Here is a 24,872-nt window from a genome sequence, read left to right on the forward strand (position 1 = left end):
ATCCGAGGAGCACCTGAACGCAGCACAGCGCCCTGTTCAGTGAAGAGGAGCTGACGGCTGATCGCAGTGCTGAGTCAAGTGACAGCAAAGGTGAGTTTGTTTTCTTTATTCCAACATTTTAACTTACTTTGGGAGATTATTCTCACAGATTTTAGAAAAATAAAATAAAATAAAATAAAATTAAAAAAATAATAACTTATATAACCTTTCGGGTGCGGTCTTGTCTTGATAACTTTCGGTTTCTTTAACCCATATTGTGTCTCTTTAAACTGCCATTAAAAGTATTTACAACAGATTATATGTCATCTCTTGGGTAGCCTAAGTGAGTCGTTTATTTAAAAAACTTATAGGAAAAGTGTTGAGGAGTTAAATATGGATTTGTGGCAGTTTAGAAATAAAACGAAACTAAGATTGTAACTGCGCAAAAACAAATGACAAACAGGAAACATGACGGGTTGTTTTTCTGTTGAGGGGGGAGATCACCTGTTGCTGTCATCAATCTGTGAAATGTTTTTTTCTCATCAGTCAAATACATTTATTTTATTTGCTCAGCATGGAGAGCCCCACAGAGGCAGCTGAGTCCGCAGCACACACCTTCTCCCAGGTGTTGTTCACGGAGATCCCTTACTCTTATCCACCTTCGACCTCCATCACCTGCTGCTACAACCTCACCGCCTCCTTCCAGCCCAACTCCAGAGACTGGGTGGGCATATTTAAGGTAAAACTGAACAACCTTTCCTGTTAGGATATTGTCTTTTAAAAAAGTGTCTTTTAGTTTAAATGATACCGATTAAAATTTTACAACAATTAGACCTAGTCCCGAACAAGCAATCTGATTGGACAAGAGGTATTCCACGAGTGATGATGGGACTTTTCAGACTTTTTATCACTCCTCCTCAGTCATGAGTTTTGAATACTTTTATGTGACCTCGTTTTTATTTATTCATAAATCTCGCTCCTAAGAATCACACACTAGTTTCATGATAACATAAATTACCTCTAAATGTATATACAACAAAGAAGCTCCTTCGTGGTAACCATGGAGACCACCAGAGTAACCCATATAGGCTAGAAAGTTTGGGTTGCTTGCCAACAGATAGTTTCAGTTAATTTGGGGGAGTTTTTTTTTTTAAAAACTTTTTACCACAGTTTACTGTGTTGTATAAAAGCACTGTCACGATCACAGCCTACAACCAGAATCACATCAGTGTTAATGTTCATTACAACGTCACTACCTCTCATGTGATGTTGCATAATAACAGGTGGGGTGGAGCACAACAAAAGACTATCATACCTTCGTGTGGGTGGAGCCATGTGTGGATGGTGAAGGCCAAGTGTCTGTGACAAGACAAGCTGTTTTTAAGGGTAAGAATAGAGACAGTTTCACTTGCACGCAGGGATGGCGTGTGGTCGTGTTTGTAGTGCACACATCCTGAGAGGTTTCTGAAAACTCCCTGATGAGAGTCTGGTGTGTAAACAGTGCGAGTTAAAATGATTCCAGCGACTCTTCAGGCTGTTTTTGAGGGGCCTGTTCAAAGATACACCATGGGGTTGGAAGTGATTGTTATGTTTAAGGGTCTTGATTTTGCCTCCCCCCTCCCCCCTCCATTAGATTACTACCTGCCCAAAGATGACAGTGAGTTCTACCAGTTCTGCTACGTGGACAGTACCGGCCAAGTGCGAGGAGCGAGCACCCCGTTCTGTTTCAGAAACTCAGCTGACATGAGCCTGGAGATCGTTCCTGAAGATGACCTGCTGGTTATTACAACACAGGTATCAAATGTTTAGGAAATCAATTCCAGAAAAAAAACAAAAAAAACTGCATGCTTAAGAATGCTGTCAAGTGAAAATAACTGCTGTTTTTAAACTTGTACTTTGGTCACTGGTTTTGTTATTTTAAAGGTGCAAGTGGAAGTCTGAAGGCCAAAGTAAATAAAAAGTTTTATTGACTTAATGTGGGTTTTTTTGGGGTTTTTTTAAACTCAGGATCAGGTCGATCAGAGCGCACGGGAGAAAGCTGAACTGCAGAGAGAGCTGGATCAGAAAATGGCTGAAAATGAAACTTTAAAAAACGCTCTGAAGCAGGAGCAGCAAGACGCCGCCAAATGGAAGGTCTGCTCGTCTAAATCAGAACACTTGGAGGGATAATGACGCTCATCGTGCAAGAGAGAAGGCGGTGTATTTAACTTTAATGTTTGACTCTGTGTGGTTCGCTTCTACAGAAGCAGAAAGAAGAGAAGGAGGAAGAAAGGAGTCGACTGGTCAAAGAACTGGATCAAATGATGGAGCAGCATAAACTCTTGAACGGCAGCTTACGGCAGCAGCAGAAGGAAAACGAGGAGCTGGTGGTTTGTTTTTCTGACCACGCACGTGAGCTCTGAACTCCGCTTCAGTGCAGAACTCTTAACTGTGTTTATTATTCGTCCAGGTGAAGATGTGTGACCAGCTGACAGAGCAGATGCAGGAGGAAAAGCTTGAGGAAATGGAGCTGAAAAAACTCAGTGACAGCTTGAGTGGAGACGGAGGAGCAACAGAGAAAGAGGTCAGGCCATATCGAGATATTTGTAAAACTTCTACATGAATCGTAAACCGCATTTTTTTAAGGTGAACCATTTTCAACACATTTTCTCTCTTTTATTGAGAGGTCACTTTTATTTAAAAGCGTGTTTCTTGATCCAGGAGCATGACTTGTTGACGTTGCATTCTGATTTTGTGGTACTTTCTCTTAACAAACCTGTCTTTCTACTCAAAAAGTCTCGACTTTGTGCTTAGATTTGCTCGCCAGCAGCTTTATTGTTTCTGGTTGAAACTCTTCTCCTGTCACTCGGGTTTCTTCTTCTCGTCTATTCTTGGATTTTTTTTTCGATGCACCAACCCTGTCGATATTATCTAATCAAGATAAATCTGGGTATAGGGTCAACCAATTACGTCACGTCTTCATCTCAGCGCCCCCGACAGGAAGCGGAGCACAGGACATTTGTGCAAGGGACAATATATTTAAGTACAGACAGGAAATGATTCTACTGGAAGGTTTATTTTGGGGTTTTTTTGGGCCTTTGTTAGCCTGAGAGATAGGACAGTTTATGGAGTCAGAAATCAGAGGGGAGAGAGAGAGAATGGGGAATAACATGCGTATAAGGAGCCACAGGTCAGATTTGAGCAGGGTCGCCATGTTGGAGGATTTTACTTGTGAACGAACCACTGGGGTATCAGCACCCCAATTATTCCCACATTTGATTGACAGCTACAATACATACATCAATTCCCAGAAACACAACATAGCCAGAAACATGGGACATAGCGAGAGTCTTGTCTCTTGTTGTTTTGGTTAAAAAGAACCACAGCAGCCTCGTTTACACTCTTGAGTGTTTCAAGGATGAGAAAAAGTCTCATGTGTAGCTTTTGTTTTTTTAGAAACACATTCAGGAGAAATATGACCGCGCTGTGGCGAAGATCAACCAGCTGAAAGCGGAGCGTGAAGAGCTGAAGGGAAAAGTTGATGCTCAAAGTTCAGAGGTTACAACGTGAGTTAGTCATACTTTTTATATCTAGTTTCATCTTTAAAAACTTCGAGGACAGGAAGCGGGATATTTTCAGGACAATAACAGGACCTTTTTTTTTTTTTTTTAAATTTCAGGCTGGACTCCAAAGTTAGAGAACAAGAACGAGCGCTGTTGAAAATGACAGACAGCATTCAGCTCCTACAGGTGAATCTACTCTGCTTCTCTACCATGTTAAGATTAAACCTATAAATGTATTGATCCTTCTTGGGGGGGGGGTCTGAAAGGAAAAAGTCCATCCAGGTGAAGTCCAAGTAAAATATTCATGTGTTTGCGTTCACACATTCAGCCCTGTACGTTTCTTCGAACACTTATATTAGAGCTGATGTGCTGCTGATAAAGATGTTTCGGCTCCTCACACAGCTTTTATTAAAAGTCTCTTACACAGGGGGAAACAGTGCATGCGTGTGTGTTGGGATATTTTTTTTTTGTTTAATCCACATCAAGATGGCGTCTGTGGGATTAAGTCAAAATTTATGACGGCTTTAGCCTTGAGACAAAACAAAAGAAAGGCTTACTAGCGTTTAAGGTTCAAAGCAAATCTTAAAAGACTTCATAAGCTGACGCACATGTTATCATGAGACCAACGTGCAACGCTAAGAAGGAGCATATGGGTGGTGGGGGGCGGGGCATATATCCTATGTCTCCATCCAAAATGAATATGTGACACCCTAAAAGACTGAATAAGTGGAGGGCATCCTTTTCATACAGACACTCAGATCTGGATCCTTTTACCAGGACAAACACCTCAGTGCGGCATTTCAAGCAGGCATATAAACAAAACCAGTTCAATGGACAAAATGTATTCTTTCTTCACGGTTTATTTTGGGGCTTTTTGTGTCTTTATTTAGAGGTGCCACAGAGGATGGAGATCGGACAATAAAGCCTCCATACATGGGGAAAAACAAAATGCTATTTTAACACTTTTAACTCACTGATTGTTGCATTCCCATCGTTTGGCAAGTACTCCTGGTGAGGCCAGGTGAAGGTTGTGAAGGTCATTTTTTGTGTTAAAATGTGTTTTGTTACCTGTGGCAGGTGGACCTTCAGAGCAGTGAGAAAGAGAAAGAGTGTCTCTCTGTGGAGCTGCAGAAGCTGCAAACCGTCGCATGCAACGCGGACGACCTGAAGAGAGAAAACCAGGAGTTAAGCAGGAAACTGTCTCAGCTGGAGAAACTGCAGGGCTGTCCAGATGACGACCTGAGGGTACTCATTTATTTCAATTCTGGGGATTATGTTGAACTGTTTTCTCTCCTTTGTGCTTAATGCTAAATGTCCTCTCTAAGGTGGAGATTCGGGCTCTTGCCGGAAAGCTTCAGGACACTCAGGAGAAGTTAGCGGCTGAGAGGGAGGAGTCAAGAACCGCAAAGAGGCGAGCGGAGTTTCTGGACGCAGAGCTGCAGGACGTCAGGGAGCAGCTGAAGAAAGTGGCGTGTGTTTGTGAGGAGGCTCAACGGGCGACCAGCAAACAGGAGGTAAAGTCAAGTATCACAATACATCAGCACCTCTGTTCCCATTGTTCTTTTTACATAATTTCTTGCTTCAAGCAACTAAGTTTAACACTTTTAATCAAATAGTGTATAAGTCGGGGTGCCCCAAGAAGCCCAAGAATAAACCTGAAAAGAAAAGATATTTTTTTAAAGAAAAAGTCTGGTTGTCTGTGTGCTGCACATTGTGGCATTAATCCCTGCATTGTTTTCCAGATGAAGCTCAATGAGGCACACGAAGTGATCTTAGATAAAGATGGCATCATTCAAGAGAAGGAAGACACGATCCAGCTGGAGAGACAAGAGAAAGAAGAGCTGGCCAGAGAGAACCAGGTACATTTAGGAAAATGTCATTCAAAAAAACGGGTCCTTTTTGTCAAACCTCTCGTTTAAAGTTCAACTGAATATCGTCTTTCAGAATCTCATCAGAGACATCGAGGGGCTGCGCAGACTCAACACCGAGCTTCAAGCATCTCACCCCGTCAAACCACCTCACACTCAGCCTGAAGCCAACGCCCCGCCCGCCACTGCTGCAGCCACAGCTGAGTGGGAAGAGCTGGAGACACCTGCAGAGGAGGAGAATCAGTATGAGACCATAGGTGAGACATGAGCCCCAAAACAGGGAGCCATAGAGCCCAACTAGACCATACAGGATAAATCCAGATCCTCAGATACGAACCTTTAACATTTTATCACACAATATATCACATAAAGACTTGTGCAGCTGTCCCAAATCCTCATAGAGTGCATCCTTGTAGTTGTTCCAAAGTCGAGCCTGAAATCTAAAGGTGAAAGTGCTTTTGTAGTCGGGGCTTCTCGACTCGAGAACGACCCCCCTGATGTGATACTGTAAGGACTGTGTACAAAATAAAATGTACAATAGCAGGAGCTCTGACCCTAAAACATACAAACAATACATCTTTTTATTTGTTGATGTTTTATGTTAACCCAATATCTTTTTTTTTTTGCAGGAAGCATTTTAAACCCAGATGAAGAGGTGAGTCAAATAATTTTCCAGAGAGGGGGCGTGGTCAGACACAGCTCATTTACATATTTAAAGCTACAGACACAGAAACAGCCTGTTCTGAGCAGGGCTGAAATTGAGGGGTTTATAGACATGATCAAATACAGGATCAGACACACAACACACTTCACACACGTTTCGAGGAGCTCGGAGGCTTATTTACTCTGGAGGAGATCTGACCTTTGAGTTTGTTTTTTTTTAAATCTAGGTAAAATATTTATTCTGACACTGGGACAAAGTTTAGTTAGACGGCTGCACTCCCTTCCAAACCAACCTGAGAGTGACTCGTCTGTTTACCGTTTATTTTCGATGTGGACTTTAAACATAATCCCCTCCTTATTTTGTTACCTCTTCTAAAGTTCCGTTTCTATTTCTGTTTTCTGTTTGCAGCCGACGCTGGTGTGTCGTCACTGCCAGGAGAGCTTCCCCGGAATAACCCCCGAGGAACTGGAGCAACACGAGCAGAGTCACAGAGTCTGTCCGTTCTGCACGATGATCTGTGACTACATGGAGCAGGCCGTGTTCGAGGATCACGTCTACGGACACGAGCTGTGAGAAAAACACGGGGCTGAAAAAGGTCACGTGGGGTAACGTGCAAATGTCTGAAAGAAAAGAATGTATACCAAGCAGTATGGTCCACCACACTGACGTTTCTGTTTTACATTCTGCACACACAACTCATTATGAACATTTTCCAAAGCACGCTGAAGTTAAGTGAGAAGTTTTTTTTTGTACCTTAAACAAAATCATTGAGTCCATTTTGTGTCCCGTGTGCACAAAGAATCAGATGGCAGAGACCTGAAACCACCTTGAGTTGTGTAATCCATCACATCAAACATGATGTCCTCGTTTATTTTGAGGACACGCTCCCCTGTCGTTGAACTCAATTGTATCTCAAAGGGGATTTGTATTTGACGGGTCTCGAGACACATAAAGTAACGAGGGAGGCTGTATTTGGATCTTCTTACGTTGTTGAGACATGCAAAACAGAAAAAAACATTTAATTTCATAAGACAGGTGAGTAGGAGAGCAATGTGTCCTTCAAAAACTTAAAGGTAAACTCCAGCACATTGCCCTCACTGGTAATTCTTGAAAAAGGTATCGATAGTTTTATTTTTTATAGTTGTATCAAAGTTAGTTTTAAAAAAAATCTGGTGATGTGACAACCCTGCAAAAACAAGCTGATAGCAGGCAGAGGTCCCAACACATGATCCCCCCACCAGGCTTCAGCCCAGCTGAGATAATTAACTAGATAATGAATATGAGCCGACGGTAATCGTCAGCTGTCGGGAGAACATTCTGGATGCATGTCAGCCAGAACTTAAAAAAAGTTCAGACGTGATCCAGCGTAACACAACTCCTGTTATTGACATAATAAGACAGCAATGAAGTAAACAGTGAGGTATTGTCTCAATTAAAGCAAATGTTAAACACTCGACAGCCTTCAATTTAAAGTTTATAACATGTTTGTCTTTACCTGGTGAGGTAAGGGAAGTATGATTTGTAAAAATCCCAGATATTCTTTAGAAAATAAACCTCTCAAGTAAAAATTGTGAAAAGTTAGATAAGATTCGATTCAGCTGTAATGAAGTAAACATCTTATTTAAACTAATCAGAGGGGCTTTAAAGCCAAGTACGAAACACCTGAATGCTTCGTGACTGCCTGAAGTAAGAGCATCAGTAGCCTAGTGGTTTGTACGCACGCCACATGTACAGAGGTCATGGGTTCAAATCTGACCTGTAGCTATTTACCTGCATGATATTCCTCACTCTCTCTGTCTCTAATCACTGTTCTAGCTCTACAAAATAAAATGCAGAAAAAGCCCAAAAATAAACCTTAAAAAAAACAAAAAAAAACTGAATTAACCAAATTACGCTGAGTTAATTTTTCTTAAGTTTCTGTTGATTTTACAGTGTAAATAACAGCAAAATGATTCGTTGACTACGTCACAAATGAAAATTGTCAACTAACACGTCACATGTTAACATGTTATGTTGCATTTATTAGTAATAAAGTGATAGAAGGTTGACTTGATAAAGCAGCATACTGAGTCTTTATTTAAAATGTTTTGTTTCTTTACAAGGAAACTTAACATGAAGTAAGATTTTATACATTAACACCCCTAAACCGCGACACCAGGCAGACCGCGGGGAATTCTCCATCAGCGTTGTGGAAGTCAACTTGCCCTCAGTGGCTTGTTGCATAAATGTCACAGAGGAGTGCTGAAGAAAGTTTCCTCGCCATGCGTCCAGAAAATGACCTCAGAGGAGAATCTCCCGTCCTGCCAGCTCTAGTGAAGGAGCCAACTCCAATCACATGAGCCCGTCAACAGGCACATTTTGTTTACCAACATGTCTCTCGGAGCTGTCAGCGTTTCTCAAGGCGTCATCTGATTGGCCTCTTCGGGAGTGACATCACGGTGGGTGAGCTCAGAGAAGAGAGCGGGCAGCCAGTACTGAGCCTCTCCGGCTGCCTGAGAGTCGAGCCAGGCCAGGCCTTCTTTCAGCAGGTGATCCTGGACAAGTGACGGAGCAGGTTTAACTAAGTGAACATAAGACTTCTGAAAACCTGTTTCATACTAGAATCAATGCTTTTATTTCTCTTCCAGTCCTTCCAGGCAGTAACAATAATGAGCCGTGTTTGATAAATAAAAAGACGGAAAGCTCTTGAGACTTTCTCAGTTAACTCAAAACAAAAAAAATCCACAATGACCTTTGTTACTGTTTGACCTTACTTTGGGATCCCTAAACACTTCCTTACAGGAAGGACATCTTACAGAAGGACCTTACTGTATTTCAAAATAAAAGCACACAGCAAGTAAAGTACTTTCAGCATAAGACAGGACAAAAACTCAAAATAAAAGCCTAACATTCAAAAGTGATGAAGAATCGAAATTAATCAAAAATATCAATTGATCTGATTGATTGATCAGCCCTAGATATGTCAGAGTTTGCAGGTGTTTCTAATCAAAGATGCATATATTCGCCCCAAAAGAGCTAGTTTTCACTCACCAGGACATGACACGCCCGTTCCTTTTCCCATTTCAGACTGTCCTTGATCTCACTCACGGTGACATATCCCTTTTTCTACAAAGAAACAAACAGCCATGATGTCTCACTTCAGAATAACATGTAAAAGCTTGAATAAAAAAAAAAGCAGCCTTCGTTGATCATCAACATCGTCTCAAATGTCAGATTTTATTTTGACAGTCTGACATACAGTCTGTGTGAGTGTTTCATTCAAACAGCGCAGGGCTGCGTCCTACCTCGGCCAGCTGTAGAACAACAGTGTGGTCCATGTTGAGCTCTGCTGGTACCGACTGGACCAAATAGGAACCTCCGACAGGTATCATCCCGAAGCCGTTCCCCATCACCTTCAGCTTCTTAATGGCTCTCACCAAGTCATCTCTGGGAATGCACAAGATTCATTATCTTAACAATCACATCACCATTTGTTTTAAGGAGTCCAAATATGACATCGACCTCATCTTGGATGCCGGGTGATCTTTAAGAAGTGATCAAATTAAAAATTTAGAAACACGTACTGGCTCACATCCTGAGCGTATTTCCCTCTGCCCTTCAGCACTCTCTGATGAAGTTCATCCAAAGTAATTAACCCTGAGAAGAAAACACAAAAACATTTAACATCGAAAAAAGATCGTAAAGCAACATGGAGCCAAGATCTACACAAAGTTTTTACTGATTGCAGAGTTTTTTGCAGCTTAAAGTTACTTGTCAAACCCCAATCAGTTATTCAGAAATCTACCAACCTCCATTTCTGTGTTTCAGGGCCAGGCACACTTCAATAATCTGTACTCCGAGCTCATAATAGAAATCACCCACACCGAGCATCTCCGACCAGAAACCTTTTCCAGCTGTGTGAAAAAGATTACATCACAGTGGTTAAAAGCTTATTCTGAATGACTAATGTGTGGCTGTAAAAAAATAAATTCAAAAAGTGAACTAGCTCCACATATATCTCACAGGCGAGGGGGTCAACCCCGATGGTGGCACACATTTCCTGAAACTGGACCCTGAACTGGGAGCTCTTTCGGATTTCTTGTTTGTGTTTGCTGGCGAACTCCTCCAAGTTCGACTTGAAGGTGTCCAACTGCTTCGACATCTGAGAGGAAACAAAAAGATTCAGCAGCAATTTAAATGTGTTTACACAAATACTTGAAAAATAAATATTTTTCACTAAATCAAACCTTTTACAAGTCCAACTTCATGCTGCAGGGTCGGCCGTAAAACTGATTTATTTTGACTTAATTTACTATTTATTGACAAGAAAAACTCACTTGGACAATTTGATCCTCTGCAAGAACATTTCCTCTCTCCTTATATTTGGCCTGTAAAGAATCGAAAACAAAGACATAATATAATATATAATGTAAACAAAGAGACACATTTAAAATATACCTCTCTGTTATCTCACCTCGGCCAGCTTCTTCTTGGCGATGGCTCCCGCACCGACACCTCTGCGCATTTTACTTATTACTAAAAACTAAAAATACAGAAAACAGAGTGAACCTCCGGGGAATAAAACGCAGAAACCTGACTCTACAGAAGGGAAGCTAAGCTAAGACAACCAACACTAATCCTTGTGTTTGTCACAATGCTCCACTCAATACGCTTTTTTCCCTTTACATTTGATTTCACAAAAGTATTCGACAGTTTCATTAACCGCCCAAAAAGAACTGAACATTAACTATTTTCAGGAAGCGAAGGACGCTGACTGTGGATTTAGCACAGCTGTGTTTCCATTTTGAGTCTGAGGAAGGAAGTCGCGCACTTCCGCATTTATTTGACATCGCCCCCTGGTGTCTTGGCGAATATTGCAGGCCAGATTTATTCACTAAAATGACAACAGAAGTAAATATAGATTAAAAGAAGACAAATGAATTGCCAATTAAGTAAAACATTACAGGAAAAAATGTTTTTCGATACTGTTACTGTGAATATACATGTTTAATTTAAATGATCATTTATGCACACTATTATTTAAGTATAACTACCTCATGTTTACTTTATCATCCTTTTGCACTCCTCACCACTGCACTATTATATCATTAAGTCGTGTACATTTTAGTGTTTAATTACTTGTTTATATTTTTGGTTAATTGTTATTATTTAATGTTTACATGTGTACAGAGAGAACACAGACTACTGAAGTTAAATTCCTTGTGTTTTAAACAAACCTGGCCAATAAAGCTGATTGCATTACTCAAACTGAAAGCAAAGTCATTTATGATTATTATCCTTAAACTCTAATATGGAAATGGTTTCAAATAGATAACGTCTTCTGTTCTCTTCCCCTACAAAATTAGTTATTGAAAGAAAAGCATGTATAACAAGCAGTGTATAGTGTATATAACTTTGTGTGTGTGTATATATATAGATATATATAAGTGTGTGTGTGTGTGTGTGTGCGCGCGCGTGTGTGTTGAATAAAATAAATACAATAAAAAAAACTTGATGATAGCCGCGTGTCTCCTGCTGACGTCAAAACCTCCACAACACGAGAAATCGAGAAATGGCCATCAAACACATTACGCATGCGCAGTAGTCGGCGCTTTAAAATAAGTCTGAAGGAGGGAACATGAAGGCAGTTTGCAGGTGGACTTGAATAAAAGCCGAGGTGAGCCGGAAACACACAAAACCATCTTCTTAGATTAGTCTCATCCCGGGGCGTTTGACTGTTTCCACGCGCTCGGTTTTTGTTTCCCGCTTCACTCCGGTTTCCGCGTATTGTAGTTTTTTTTAACAGCATGCTAGGTTAACGTTAGCTAGCATGCTAACTAGCTAGCTGTTATTGTTTTTTTCGCGAGAACCAAAATGGAGGAGATATCTGCTTGTGCCAGTGTCCTTAAACAGCCACTCCCGAACCCTCTGAGTAAAATGTCTACCATGACGCAGCGTTTAATTTATTAGTTAAAGTGTGTGTATTTAAAATTTAAATTAGACCCTGTGTAGTTTTTTTTTACTGCAGCGCTAACGTAGCTTAGCTTGAAATTCAAACCCGGCGGACTGTTTTAGGAAAACGTATCCTGGGATAAGGTCCACAATGTGCGTTGTTTTCTTCGATTTGCACCTGCATGAGTTGAGTACTTCCACGTCTGCCTGTAGTTTAACAGGCGGTAGTAACGCATATTTTCATGTCTTTGTTATGCAGGACGGAGGCTCACTCCTCACGGGAGGCAGCCGGGCTCTGAGCTGCGTCGCCGGGGGCCGTTTGCAGGATGAGCAGTCGTCGTGATCGCCATGACTCTGAGAGCCAAGCTGTTTTCAAACACAGGGTTAAAACTGGACACTGACACCGTTGACTTTAACAAAAAGCATTTCGGAGCCGCCACTGTGAGTCCCGTCAGCCTGAAGAGGGAGTCCAGGGACTTCATTTTTGATGTTCAAAACGTGCAGGGGGGCGAGATCCCGAGCAAATCCAAGAACTTAGAGCAGAATTTTATGACCAGCAAGGTTTCCCTCGCTGCCACAGCTGCAGAACGAATTCAAGGAGTGGGGATTTTGTCCCCTGTCAGACAAATGGGGGGTGAGGGAACCCCGGTGAAAGGTAAACCCCTCTCTGCTGACAATATGGATAACACTCAGATGGCTGTGAACAATAACCCCAAGGATGGTGGTGCTGATGACAGTGTGAAGGGGGTAGTCCCCGGAGTCCTTGGCACTGCATCCATTGAACTCTCCTCTGAGGGCAAGTGGAGGAACATCAGGAAGACCCCTGCTAATCCCCACACACAGGCCAACTGCCTCCGGCAGATCCTCCTCCTCCAACTGGACCTCATCGAGCAACAGCAACAACAGCTGCAGTCAAAGGACAAGGAGATAGATGAGCTCAAAGCAGACAAGGAAACAGTATGTAAATAAAAATATATATTTACATTATCTCAATATGGGTTTTCGTGAGCATAACATTTGTCTGTCCTCGTTTTCTCTTCTTCTGCAGCTGCTTGCACGCATTGAACGCATGGAGCGTCGCCTGCAGCTTACAAGGAAAGACCCGCCACGTGACAAGCGCCTCTTCCAGCCCCTGGAGCCATGGACCCCCGACAAAGAGGACATTTGGGATCTGGACGCAGAGGAGAGTCAGCAACCCAACCAAGCCACTCCGCTCCCCTTTAGTCGGGGTGGCAAGGGTCAAAAAAGGTAAAATTACCGATGCTGGTCAGCACTGTACTTTGCTCATCTTTGTTGTACTAAATTTAGTGATTAAGTTTTTCATACTCTTCAATAAGACGCTTTTATAAATTCATTGTTACGTTAATATTACCAAAAAAGTCAAATCTTTTGTCATATTTTTAATTAAAAGCTGCAGCGAGGAAAAAAAATCCAGAGTAGCGGTCGTCTAAATACTGACGCTTTTCAAGCCCTAAGAAAATGAAAAAGTAACCTTTTTGTCCCTTACAGCACCATGTAAAGGTTAGTGATTCAAAACAACAACAAAGTAATAAATTTAAATGGATTCGTTTTTCATTAGATGGGTGTGAAGGAGATTTAAAAAAAAAAAAAAAAAAAAGTCTTGGCCGATATGCAAGTAAAATGGCATGAAGAAGTATTGATAACTGAAACAAGAAGTTACCTAAACATTCTAATGTTGTTGCCATGGTAACGCTATGGTTTGATTTTTACTTGTATGATGCAGAAGTTTGAAATTGAGGTGATTTGAAATCCCTAAAAGCAACGGCAGTAAAGTTGACGTGTAAAACGATCCAGTGTTGTCGTTTTTTTGGTTCAAACTTTTCAAACACAAAATCGCTGAAATCTCTTCTCATTTTTGTTATTTCTTCTCTGTTCACTTACAGGAAATCTTGCTTTGGAGATCCGAAAGTCCAGAAGTCTCGGGGTAAAAGTGCGAAGCTCAGCCCCCAGAAGCCCGAGCTTCAGCCGGGCTCTCCCAATCAAAGAGAGCTGCGCAGTAAGGAGACCCCAGAGAGTTTAGTCCCTGTGAGATCAGGGTCAGAAAGGGACCTCATGCTCCCGTGCAAAGAGGAGCCTGAGCTGAGCTGTCAGATGGAAGATCTGCCCTTCATGTCTACTACAGAGATGTACCTCTGCTGCTGGAACCAACCTCCTCTGTCCCCTCTGCGGGAGACTTCCCCTAAAAAGGAAGAAGAGGTGGCCAGTGAGTGGACTCCTCATGTAGTACATGATATGCTGATTGTTTGTAAGCCTAACCTATATCCCATCTTTAATCACTATATCCATCAAATAACCTCAGCTAACTGTCAGTGAGTAACTTCCTGTCCTGCCTTCTTTGTACGTCTCAGTTCCATCCTGGAGGGAAAATCCCATCGAGCCCCTGGAGGAAGAGGACGACGGCGGTAACCCCGCAGAGGTGAGTCGCGTCCCCACTCTACAAATGTTAGCGATGCTAACGCCCTAAAGAGACGTAAACCTCAAAGCATTAAACACACGTCGGGTTTGTCTTCTCTCCAGCCGCTGGACGACGGCGTGTTCTTGAAACGCCACATGAAGCTCGAGTTGGACGAGAAGAGGAGAAAAAGGTAAAAAAAAACAAAAAACAAGTGTTGACTTTAGATTTGTTCAAATCAATCTGTTTCCTTGAGCCTGACTGATACTGAACTCTTCAGTGAGGTCATGTGGCATGAAAGAGGATGTGAACTTCAGATATTTTTTTTTTTTTGGCCCACGAGGAGAAATTTGTTTTGCAGAAGACGACACAGACAAGGACAACGTCATTGTGAAATAAAGTAAAGTTTAAAAAGTCCGACGACACAACGTGAGAGAATATAAAACCTCACAGTAAAAATCAGACGAGAGCTCAAACCCAAACGGTTTTAATCGAGGAGATTTAAACCAACACGTTTACAGCCTGGTACAGAAAACCTTCTCGCTGTGATTGGTTATTGTCATCACTGGCACACGGAGGGATTCTCATGCACGCCGCTACCTGAGAATATTTGTCAGCCGCGTTACAAAATCTGGTCAAATGTAAAAAGGAATCCTTCTGATGTACATTTAGAAGAAGTCGTGCCACATTGAATGAGCAGAGGAATAATGTATGGGCCGTCGACAGATGAGAATAAACTGTCCCCCCCCCCCGGTGTTTTTTTCTGTTTAATAACGAACTCTTGATGCAAAGTGTGAGGATGAATTTTAAAGGCTTACAGTGGACAACAGCTGATCACTGAGCCTTTAGATATGCATCACACTCGTCAGAGAGCTCCTTCATGGATGCAATCTGACAGATAGTCACTCATTTGTTCCCATGATGAAGCAAACATGACTCAGCAGTTTGTTTGTTTTTGTTCTGTGTGGGTGGGTGCAAAGATTCGTCACTTGTTCTGTCCTCTCTCCTCCTAACTTTTTTATTTTTTTGAAGATGGGACATCCAGCGAATCAGAGAGCAGCGGATGTTTCAGCGCCTGCAGCAACGCATGAACAGAAAGAAAGTCGTCACGGAGACCGAGCCTGAGCTTTCGTCCTTCTACCCCGACACCGAAGACGGTAAACGAACACGATTACAAACTCGCGCGGCAGTGTTTATTGGTGTGTTTTAAAGTTAACGTGTGTGTGTGTGTTCCAGTTGAAACCATCGTGATCACGCCCTTCTTGCCCGTGGTTGCGTTTGGCCGGCCGCTGCCCAAAATGTCTCAACAGTAAGTTGGAGCTGCAGTTTTTCTTTGTTTTAATAACTGTGTGTCGTTACTCTCGTCACCTCCTGACTGACTTTGACTTTGGGGATCCAGAACTTGAGTAAACTCTGAACATTTTATACTGACTCAGACTCTAATGATGTAAAACATAATCCAGACTCTACGTGTAGATTAGATTAGTGATTTCTCATCACAGGGTAATAATGTTTGTTCTGCTCAGATTTGAGAGAGTTTGAAGCAACATCATAAACCTGCAGAGACGTTTCTCTGTCCAAAGATCATCTCAAGCCGGTCCAAGAGGCGCTCCTTCCTTCCTGTCTGGTTTCTGGATTTTTGGGGGGGGGAGGGGCAGAAAAAGCTGACAACAGAGATTATTTCTCTCCTTCACAATAAGAGCATCAACCCACTTTGTGTGGTACACTCCTACCTGTGGCTTCTGCACGTCATTCTCTAATCTTTGTCCTACCTCCTAAACAAAGGCATACCAAAGCCTTTAAATGACATCGCCCTTCTGATGAATGAAAGATTTCCACCTGGGAGTGGCCGAACAAAAAGGGGCAGGGCACTCGTAAAAAAAAGGAAGCTGAGCGCTTTTTCTCCAGGTGACCGTCGACTGCAGCAAACTCTCTCTCCACATCGGAGGGAATTTAAAAAAATGAAACGGGTGGACACGGGGACTTCATTCGACTTCACGAGTGCAGATGTGAAACCGACTTGAAGCCTGTTTGTATTTATTAATGTTGAATCTTTCATATTAAAGTTGAATATTTATCCGTCTTGCAGGAACTTCGAGCTGCCCTGGCTGGACGACCGGAGTCGATGTCGCATCGAGGTGCCCAAAAAACACACGCCCCACCGGACCTGCCGGAAGTGATTCCCAGCGTGGCGTTAACGGATCCGAGCCGTTGCTCCGCGCCCAGATTAGAGAACATTACATCCGTCTTCGTCTTCTGGGAGGATACACGACACGTCGCCCATCGCCAAACATGTTAAATCTGCTGTTGCTTTGAGTCTGTGTTATGACGCTCGCTCCTGTGTGATCAGCCGATCTCCTGCCGAGTCCTGTTAAAGTAAGCAGGAGACGAGCGTCCCCGTCTGTGGGGGGGTGCTCGATAGTTCTGGTCTCATTTACAGTTCTGAAAAAGGGAGATTAAAAACGCTTCATGCAACCAGATTACAGTCCACGTGTTTGCAGCTTAACCGTTACATGTGCATGTTCTGTAACATGTAGTCGCAGCTGTGTCATCCTCGATACATTTCCTCACGCAAAAACAAAGTTCAGTCGTTTTTGAAGCATGATCATCTGACTCGGCTCTAGTCTCGAGCTCATTCATGAGTGCAGGGGAGAGAGGAAAAAAAAAAAAAGGATCGGCTGCCACTTTGATTTAAAACAGGAGCTTGAACAGAGGAAGACCGGATCAGTACGGCGATGACTGATCCTCCGTGGTCGTACTCGCTCGCTCTCTCTCTCTCCCCCAAGACGACAAACGTCAACCTGGCTGTATCGTGCTGTGTATTGCTTCTACTTCAAAATAAGATTTGATCAGTGTTTGGTGTCACGTCGGGAGTTTTAAGCCCCACGCAGCATGACGTCATCGAGCCAGTCCAATGTCAGAAAACACGTGAAGCAGACTGTTGATCGTTCCGCGTTCACGGTTAGAAAAACAAACGCGGACGATTTCGACGGGCGACTCCCAACGTTCTGTTCCCCGTTTTGTTCCCGTTAGTTCCTCTTTTTTTTTTTCTTCTCCTATGTGAGTTGCATGGACTCTATTTAGCTGTTTATTAATAATAAAAAAAAGAGTTAGCATGGCTTAACCCCAGATCAGAGACTAATCTCTGCTCATCGGGCTACGAAAAACTCCGACATATCGTTCTTGAAAGCATGATTTCTGGCTGCTCCGTTCAGTGAGAAGTGTTCGGCCTTCCTCATAATAACAACAGTGAAGTCTTGAGTTTTCGTGTTTCCAATCTTTACGCTTACATCCAGTAAATATTAGGCGAGTTGTGTGTACGCTCCGGTCTCTTGACGATGCCAAGAGAACCGTGTTTAGACGATAAATACGCTTTCTAGCTGTAGTTCTAGCGATGTTCTCCGGTATGCTCTCTAACACGCGGCCAGTTAATCGCTCCCTCTATGAATACATCTCAGTTTACAATCGCTGTGTGTGATTTCTTTCCCCCCGCCGCCTGGCTACGTTTGCTTACAAAATAATAAAAAAAAAACCTGTTTAACACAATGATGCAAAAAGGCTTTCTGCAGCTTCAGTACTTCAAACTGCCCGGCGAAGCTTTGCGTGGGCAGGCAGCAGAAATAAAACAGTTACTCTTGTTTTTCTGTACATAGCTTTCAGAAACAAATGTACATAAAACATGGCTGTTATTTTTTTATTATTTAATGTTGGGAAAGTGTTCAGTACATTCAATATTGTTCTATGATTGTATGTCCACAAAATTGACAGTTTTGAAAGTTAAATTTTTTTGGAATAAAATTAACATGTCTACGATAACAGATGTGCACGTGTTTTTGGTTTGACTCGTCAGGAAGCTTGTGGTCACTTAGAGAGAACAGACGAGAAGTTTGTCGGCATTGAACCATTTTCAAACTTGACTCTTAAGTTTTTAGATAAAGACCGAAAAAGGATCAAACTGCAAAGTCAGCAGAATGAAAAACAAACAGGAAAATGCGCGCGCTCCATGTACAGAGGATTCGGTTTCCAGGTTCAAATCCGACCTGTGGCTCCTTTCCAGCACTTGATCTCGCTCTCTCCCTGATTTCTAAATTCTCTGAACGTCCTGTACCTCCAATAAAAGGCCCAAAAATAAATCTTCAAAAACACAAATTAGGAAAAGAAAGTCAGAAATGCAGGAGCGCTAATCGCCTCGGGTTCGTGTTGCTCGCCCCCTGGTGTTCAGAATTTAAACTGACATTTTGGTCACGTGAGTTGTAATACATGTTACAACATGACCATGTGTGAAATGTCTCAAGAGATGAGCAGAAAGTTTAATCTGGAAAAAAAAAAGTTTATTGAACAGAAAAAAAAAGGAAACCAGGACAGTTTGTTTTTTTTACTCCGCAACATTCAGAAGAAAATCGTAATCTTAAAAACGTCTCCATCGACATCCATCCACTCGGCAGTAATACAGGAGTGTTTTTCAGCTGGTGAAGAGTCCACTTAACTTTCTTTCACTGCGTCTCACTCTTCAGATATAAACTCTCCTAATATGAAGCATTTTGTAAAATGACTGAAGAGAAAAAAGAGCGTCGATTATAAACTTTATGAACGCCATCTTCAGCTGGAGTCGGACTACTGCGAGCCCGTAGAAGTTAGGAAATCAAAAATCATCTTTAAAGCAAACAGCAGGGCTGTCGGTGTGTATATGATATATCCTGATATAGAAAAAGAGCGGACCTTTGTACGCGTCACACTCATCAAACATCCGCTTCTTTAAGTTGGCCGTCTAAAGTTTAGTGTTAATGTTAAAGTGAAAACATCAAGCCGCGACGAGTTGGTATATAAACACAAAATGTGAAACTCTCACTTTGACTTCATCGGTGTCTTTTTTTTTTTTTTTTTTGCAAAAGTCGACACAGACTTTAGGGAGGATAGAAGTGACCCCTGTGGGTTTTAGATCATTTAGATAATACACTCATAAAAAAAGAAAACACCTCAAACAGAAAGCCATAAGAACCCCACAAACGTTTTTTTTTCTTTTTTCTGAAGCAGTCACTTCCTCCAGTTAAACCTTCAAAAGACTCTAAACACAGAGATTGGAGTATGCTTGTTCCTGTATTAACGGCTCCTTCCACACAGTGTCTGACGGGTTCAGTCTCTCCTGAGGTTGTTCAGCCGCTCCTCAAGGTCGGCATCTGCGTCAGCCAGGGCGGCCTGAGGCTCCGCCTTCTTTCCTCCGGCCAGCGACAAGCTCCCTCCGGTGCTCGGGAGATCTGCGGCGAGAAGAAAAAAACAGATTTTTAATATTTGAAAACAAAAGGCGAGGAGGGCAGCAGCAGCGAGTTTCACTGTGCAGGAAGCGTTTGGTCTTCTTACTTGACAGCTCGTCGGACAGATTGAGACCCAGCTCGTCCAGAACCTGGGACACGATGGCGTCACTGCACGCGAGAGAAACACAAAAGTGTCATTCAGATTTATTTTCTCTGCCTTGTCTTGTAGGTGTCACAGTGAAGAGTAAATGTCAAATCAGGTGAATGAAAAAGTGATCAAACTACCTGGAATTTTATCGATTGACCAAAATAAAAAACACTCTCTTGGTTTTTACCTCTCATCCTCATCATCTTCATCACCCATGGCGTCGTCGATGGCGTCGTTCATCATCTCCTCTTTCATGTCCATGATTTCACTCTGTCTCTCAAACTCCATCATGATCTTTTGAATCTGAGGCAGTTTCAGCTGTGGAGGTACAAAAACAAAATCAGGCCGTCACCACGGGAGGCGTGCCGTTCTTTTTTTCTGGTTTAAAATGTGAGTCAGAGGCGGCGGCGGATGACCTCGTGGTTACATCGTGTGCCGCATGTACGGACAGCAGCTGTGGGTTCTAATCTGCATAAACTGTTTGTCAATAAAGGCAAAAAAAAAAAAAAACATGTTTGTGTTATAAATTCACACGCAGACCTGTTTGTTCATGGTCGCCATGGCTTTCGTGACGCCTTTCATCGCCTGCGCCATGCTGTTGTTGGACTTGAGCGTCTGTATCTTCAGACTGACGGCCTGGATGTTGGCTCTCATCATGATGAACTTCTTCACGTAGCGTCGTGTGCGGACCAAATCCTTCGCCATGATCTTGACGGCGTCCTGTGATGATTAAAAAACATCGAAGCAGACGTTAGGACTGCCTTTAAAACAAACGCGTCTCTTCTGTTATTAAACATCTGTCCCCCCCCTCTCTCACCATCTGTCCCTGTTTGGCCATTTTCTTTATGTCTGCAATGATTTTCTTCTCCTGCTGCTCCAGTTTCGACCGCTCTCGGTCCAGGTCTCGTATGGCTCGGTTCAGCGCCCTCTGGTTCTGCCTCAGCATCTCCTCCGGGGTCTTCTTCCTCCCGAACAAGAAATCCATCTGTTTGGAAATTAAAAAGCGGAGAGTCACTTTTTAGACTAGTGTGAATGTATTAAAGTTAAATCTTGGTGTAAATTTTATTCTTAGCTTTTATATTTTGTACATTTATGGCTACATACTCCAACCATCTATCTCTCTCCCTCTCTCTCTATGTTAGTCTCTCCCCCTCTCTCTCTCTCTATGTTAGTCTCTCTCTCCCCCCCCTCTCTCTCTCTATGTTAGTCTCTCCCCCTCTCTCTCTCTATGTTAGTCTCTCCCCCTCTCTCTCTCTCTATGTTAGTCTCTCTCTCCCCTCTCTCTCTCTCTATGTTAGTCTCTCTCTCTCTCTATGTTGGTCTCTCTCTCTCTATGTTAGTCTCTCTCTCTCCCTCCCCCTCCCTCCCCCTCCCTCTCTCTCTCTCTCTCTCTCTCTCTCATATTAATAATATTTCCAGCTCTGGATTGTTTGTAAGATATAAAGACTATTTCAGGACTAACTGTTTAATAACCCTCACTTTCCTAAAGCTTCTTTTTTTTAAATTATTTTTCAGCCTTTTATTTAAATCCTGATCACGTGACCTGATTAAAAGTCACAAAGTTGGATCTTATTCAGGAATGTGAACTTTACTCTCCTTTAGGAAACTTAGATAACTTTAATATATCTATGACTAACACTCAGATATTTCTCCTCCTTTATTTCCTCAGCAGTGAGTTATGAGTCTCCTGTCAGCTCCATGATGAACAGTTAGCTTTTAGCCTTTTAGTGTGAACCCCACCATGACTCCACCTTTTACCTGTGTGTGTGTGTGTGACACTCACCGTGTACCGAGCTCGACGTTAGAGAGGGAAAAACGGTAATCCACAAAGTAATCGGTGTTTAGGGCGTCTTCTTCTCCGAGTGAGACCGAACACGAATTCCAACAATTATTTGTTTTCTTTCCTACGCTTCCGTGTTGCGATAGTTTCACTTCCGGGAAATGACGTAATCACGTTGGTAAAAGAAAATCACGTCACATTTTCCCCTGTCGTCACATACGTCAAGTTACCTTCCGGGAAAGGAAATACCCCATCAAAATAAAAGTTAACATACGGTTTTAAATTAATCAAACTATTCTAATTTAAAAATGTTTTATAGATCCGAGATAAAAAAAAAAAAAAGATTATCTAGATATTTATATAAGAAACAGCTGCTCAACGGTTTTTTTTTTTGTTTAGTTTTTTTAAATTGAATTATAAATTAACGTTGGGTAAAACCAGTTTTATCAAAAACAGCAACATAAATTTAGACATTGATTAATATATATATTTTTAAATCAGTCCATGTATGTGTCTGTTTTTACTCTTATATTTTAGTTTGTTTTCGGAGATGGAAAAATAAAACTTTTTTTCCATCCACCCTTTGGGCTTTAATTTGTAAGTGCATCTTCATGACATCCGCTCATAATGTTGCACACTTTCTGCAACTGCGTTGCACGTGCGGAATTTCATGTGAGGATCACAAACACATCAGGTCAGGAGGGTCTGTCTCGTGTTGAAGGTTAAACAAAGAATATTGCTGTACAGTGAAATCAGCGGACACGACAGTCCTGGATTATTGGATTTCTTAAACAGGATTTCCTGCAGATTCAGCCTTTCTTGGAGTCTCTGGATTCATTTCAACTCTTTTTTTTGGTGGGTGTTCAACATGTCACATCAAAATAGGTTGCGTCTTGTCAGTAGAAGTTTCCAAAAGTCTGCATTACTCTCCAGGCTTGGATCTCAGTGCGCCTCATACCACATGACAGCTGCTGTGTTGAACCCAGAGGACAGCCGCATCACACAACCTGTGGTGAAACGAGTGCGCAGAGTGTTTGATGGATGGCAGGATCGTGAGAAGCCTTTCCAACAAAAAAAGTGGACAAAAGGGACCAAAGTGCTGCAAAAGCCCAGTCAAGGGAAGGGAGACGACCACAGGGTGTCATCTGAACTCAGGAAGTTGTGTCTGGAGGATTTCCCCTCAGAGAGGGAGAGGCCAGTGAGACAGAAGACAACCATGGACTCCAAATCAGAGGACTACGAGGTAGTTTTTGGCATCTCCCCCTGTCTCTTGGCTCTCACTCAAGGTCGACGGAAAGCTCGCAAGCTGTATGTCAAAGACGGCGAGGCCTCTCACCGGGATTCTGTGTTGAAGATTTGTGAGGAGGCTCATAAGCAAGGAGTTCAAGTGCACCGTGTCAGCAAGAGGGATCTGGACAAGATGTGTGCAGGGCGGGTGCATCAAGGAGTTTGTCTGCAGGCCAGCCCTTTGAGTTTCCTCACTGAAAAAACCGACTCTGCACCCAAAATAAAACCGGACAGCCCTCCTCTGTGGCTCATCCTGGAGGGGATTCAAGACCCGATGAACCTGGGCGCCATCCTGCGCTCTTCTTATTTCCTCGGGGTGGACAGAGTGGCCAGCAGCCTCCACCACAGCTGTCCATTATCTCCAGTGGTCAGCAAGGCCAGCTCCGGCGTCATGGAGGTGATGGGCGTGTACGGATACAAAAACCTGGAGGAGATGCTGAGGTTGAAGGTGACGCAGGGTTGGGAGGTGGTCGGCACAGTAGGAGCTGAAGCGGAGGAGTCCAAGGTCCCTGTCACAGAGTGTTCCGACTTCAGGATGACTAAACCCACGTTGTTGCTGATGGGTGGCGAGGGAGATGGACTGTCTAAGGATCTCCTCTCACTCTGCCAAACCCTCCTCACCATCCCACCGGGCAGGGAGCTTTTTCCCGGGGTAGAGTCTCTGAACGTCTCTGTAGCTGCAGGAATCCTGCTGCACTCTGTGATGTTCTCCAGGAGGTCCAAACGATGATGACCATCCAAGATATAGGAACCAAATATTTTTGAGCAAGAAATCACATGTTGTAAAAAACAGAACAGTTCACTACAATCCTTCTAAAGATGCTGCCTGTGAGGTTCTGTAGTACAGAAAATGAAATGTATCGAATAAACGATGTGCATAAAACCAATGCACCCATTTAAGCTTCTTAAACGACGGTTATTTGTCCTATTTCTAATCTCCTAACGTGTCCTCTAAGATATTACAGGCCTTTGACTGAGTGCCACAAATAGAATAAAGACATGTTAAAAGTTTTGTTCCACAGACCGGACATTTGGTCCCCTGAGAAAATGTTTAACCACGAAGCTTCGTCCTCTGAACTTTCTCTCTGGTGCTGACTTGAACGTTTATTTATTCATTGTTTTGTTCTCTTGTGTTTTTTCAAGAATGAAACTGAAGAGAAAAAGGTTGAAACAGATTTCTTTTTTTTAAATAAACGTATACTTGATTATAATTGACTCATGTATGTTTTTTTTTTCTTTTCCCATTATTGTCTTTCTTGTTGTTTTAAAAAATGTAATTGAGGACCTTTGCACTGAGCATCTTAATAATCCTCCGTGTTTCCCTCGATGTTCAGTCTCTACTGTGTATCTGAAACAGCCAAATGTATCTGGACTAATAAACACGTCAACTTCTCATTTCAAATGAATGCTCAGTAATATTCTGTATTTGTCTCACTTCAGATTTCAGTCTTTCCAGCTAATTATACTTTAGCAAATTGGATATTTCTCTCCATTATCTCGACCCCTTTTCCCGTCCTGTGTTGATTGGTGGGGAGGCTGGAGCTGATCCTAGCGGTCACACCCTGGACTGCTCTCCAGCCAATCACAGAGCTGAGACACAGACAACCAGTCACCTTTTTTAGAGTCACCAGGTAACCTAACAAGCATGTCTTTTCGACTGTGGGAGGAAGCAGGAGTACCCGGAGAGAACCCACACGAGCATGATGAGGACAGGGAATCGAACCAGGAACCTTTTTGCTGGGAGGCAACAGCATAAATCACAGCACAAACGGTACCCTTCAGTATGGACAGGCATTAATGGACTTTGCACCTCTCCAGCAACAGTCCACCTCCTGTATTTCAGTCCATACCAAGACTTGAACTGGCGACCCTTCAGTGCTCAACTCAAGTCCCTACAGACTGAGACTACTTTCTAAATGTTCTGTATAAAGACACAGTGAAAGTCTGTTGGTAAATATGCTTCATTTTCTCTATTTATAGGCTTTCTTCTTATTCCCATTTGTTGCCT

The 24,872-nt window shown here is 42.6% G+C and overlaps 5 protein-coding genes across 7 annotated transcripts; 3 read left to right on the top strand and 2 right to left on the bottom strand.

Moving 5' to 3' along the window:
- Positions 1-2: 2 nt before the first annotated feature.
- On the top strand, positions 3-8,110 carry calcoco2 (calcium binding and coiled-coil domain 2). 2 transcript variants are annotated; one of them, XM_079333825.1, is made up of 15 exons: positions 3-90; positions 553-718; positions 1,263-1,365; positions 1,613-1,773; positions 1,987-2,112; positions 2,223-2,348; positions 2,429-2,542; positions 3,415-3,524; positions 3,638-3,707; positions 4,599-4,766; positions 4,847-5,035; positions 5,264-5,380; positions 5,466-5,646; positions 6,019-6,044; positions 6,462-8,110. In XM_079333825.1, the coding sequence occupies exons 2-15, from the start codon at positions 554-556 to the stop codon at positions 6,624-6,626; spliced, it is 1,821 nt and encodes a 606-aa protein (XP_079189951.1). In that variant the 5' UTR covers positions 3-90; position 553; the 3' UTR covers positions 6,627-8,110. The 2 variants fall into 2 exon arrangements, with proteins under 2 accessions (XP_079189951.1, XP_079189952.1); XM_079333826.1 differs by having other exon boundaries at positions 2,223-2,345.
- On the bottom strand, positions 8,107-10,880 carry snf8 (SNF8 subunit of ESCRT-II). Its single transcript, XM_079333838.1, has 8 exons — positions 10,507-10,880; positions 10,370-10,420; positions 10,056-10,194; positions 9,842-9,946; positions 9,617-9,689; positions 9,338-9,479; positions 9,084-9,158; positions 8,107-8,587 (listed from the first exon to the last, which is right to left on the bottom strand). Exons 1-8 carry the CDS (start codon positions 10,555-10,557, stop codon positions 8,450-8,452), a joined length of 774 nt encoding a protein of 257 aa, XP_079189964.1. The 5' UTR covers positions 10,558-10,880; the 3' UTR covers positions 8,107-8,449.
- A 719-nt stretch (positions 10,881-11,599) lies between these two features.
- msl1b (MSL complex subunit 1b) lies at positions 11,600-17,049 on the top strand. 2 transcript variants are annotated; one of them, XM_079333828.1, is made up of 9 exons: positions 11,600-11,709; positions 12,244-12,941; positions 13,033-13,232; positions 13,889-14,250; positions 14,354-14,421; positions 14,523-14,590; positions 15,430-15,554; positions 15,634-15,706; positions 16,487-17,049. In XM_079333828.1, the coding sequence occupies exons 2-9, from the start codon at positions 12,333-12,335 to the stop codon at positions 16,575-16,577; spliced, it is 1,596 nt and encodes a 531-aa protein (XP_079189954.1). In that variant the 5' UTR covers positions 11,600-11,709; positions 12,244-12,332; the 3' UTR covers positions 16,578-17,049. The 2 variants fall into 2 exon arrangements, with proteins under 2 accessions (XP_079189954.1, XP_079189955.1); XM_079333829.1 differs by having other exon boundaries at positions 13,889-14,208.
- Positions 17,050-18,762: 1,713 nt separating this feature from the next.
- On the bottom strand, positions 18,763-21,748 carry chmp2a (charged multivesicular body protein 2A). Its single transcript, XM_079333841.1, has 6 exons — positions 21,581-21,748; positions 20,615-20,782; positions 20,338-20,517; positions 19,985-20,115; positions 19,756-19,817; positions 18,763-19,652 (listed from the first exon to the last, which is right to left on the bottom strand). Exons 2-6 carry the CDS (start codon positions 20,780-20,782, stop codon positions 19,531-19,533), a joined length of 663 nt encoding a protein of 220 aa, XP_079189967.1. The 5' UTR covers positions 21,581-21,748; the 3' UTR covers positions 18,763-19,530.
- Positions 21,749-22,189: 441 nt separating this feature from the next.
- On the top strand, positions 22,190-24,042 carry mrm1 (mitochondrial rRNA methyltransferase 1 homolog). Its single transcript, XM_079333830.1, has one exon. The coding sequence runs from the start codon at positions 22,446-22,448 to the stop codon at positions 23,592-23,594; it is 1,149 nt and encodes a 382-aa protein (XP_079189956.1). The 5' UTR covers positions 22,190-22,445; the 3' UTR covers positions 23,595-24,042.
- The last annotated feature ends 830 nt before the right edge of the window (positions 24,043-24,872 follow it).

This window comes from Symphodus melops (assembly GCF_947650265.1).
Source record: "Symphodus melops genome assembly, chromosome: 21".
Taxonomy (NCBI): Eukaryota; Metazoa; Chordata; class Actinopteri; order Labriformes; family Labridae; genus Symphodus; species Symphodus melops.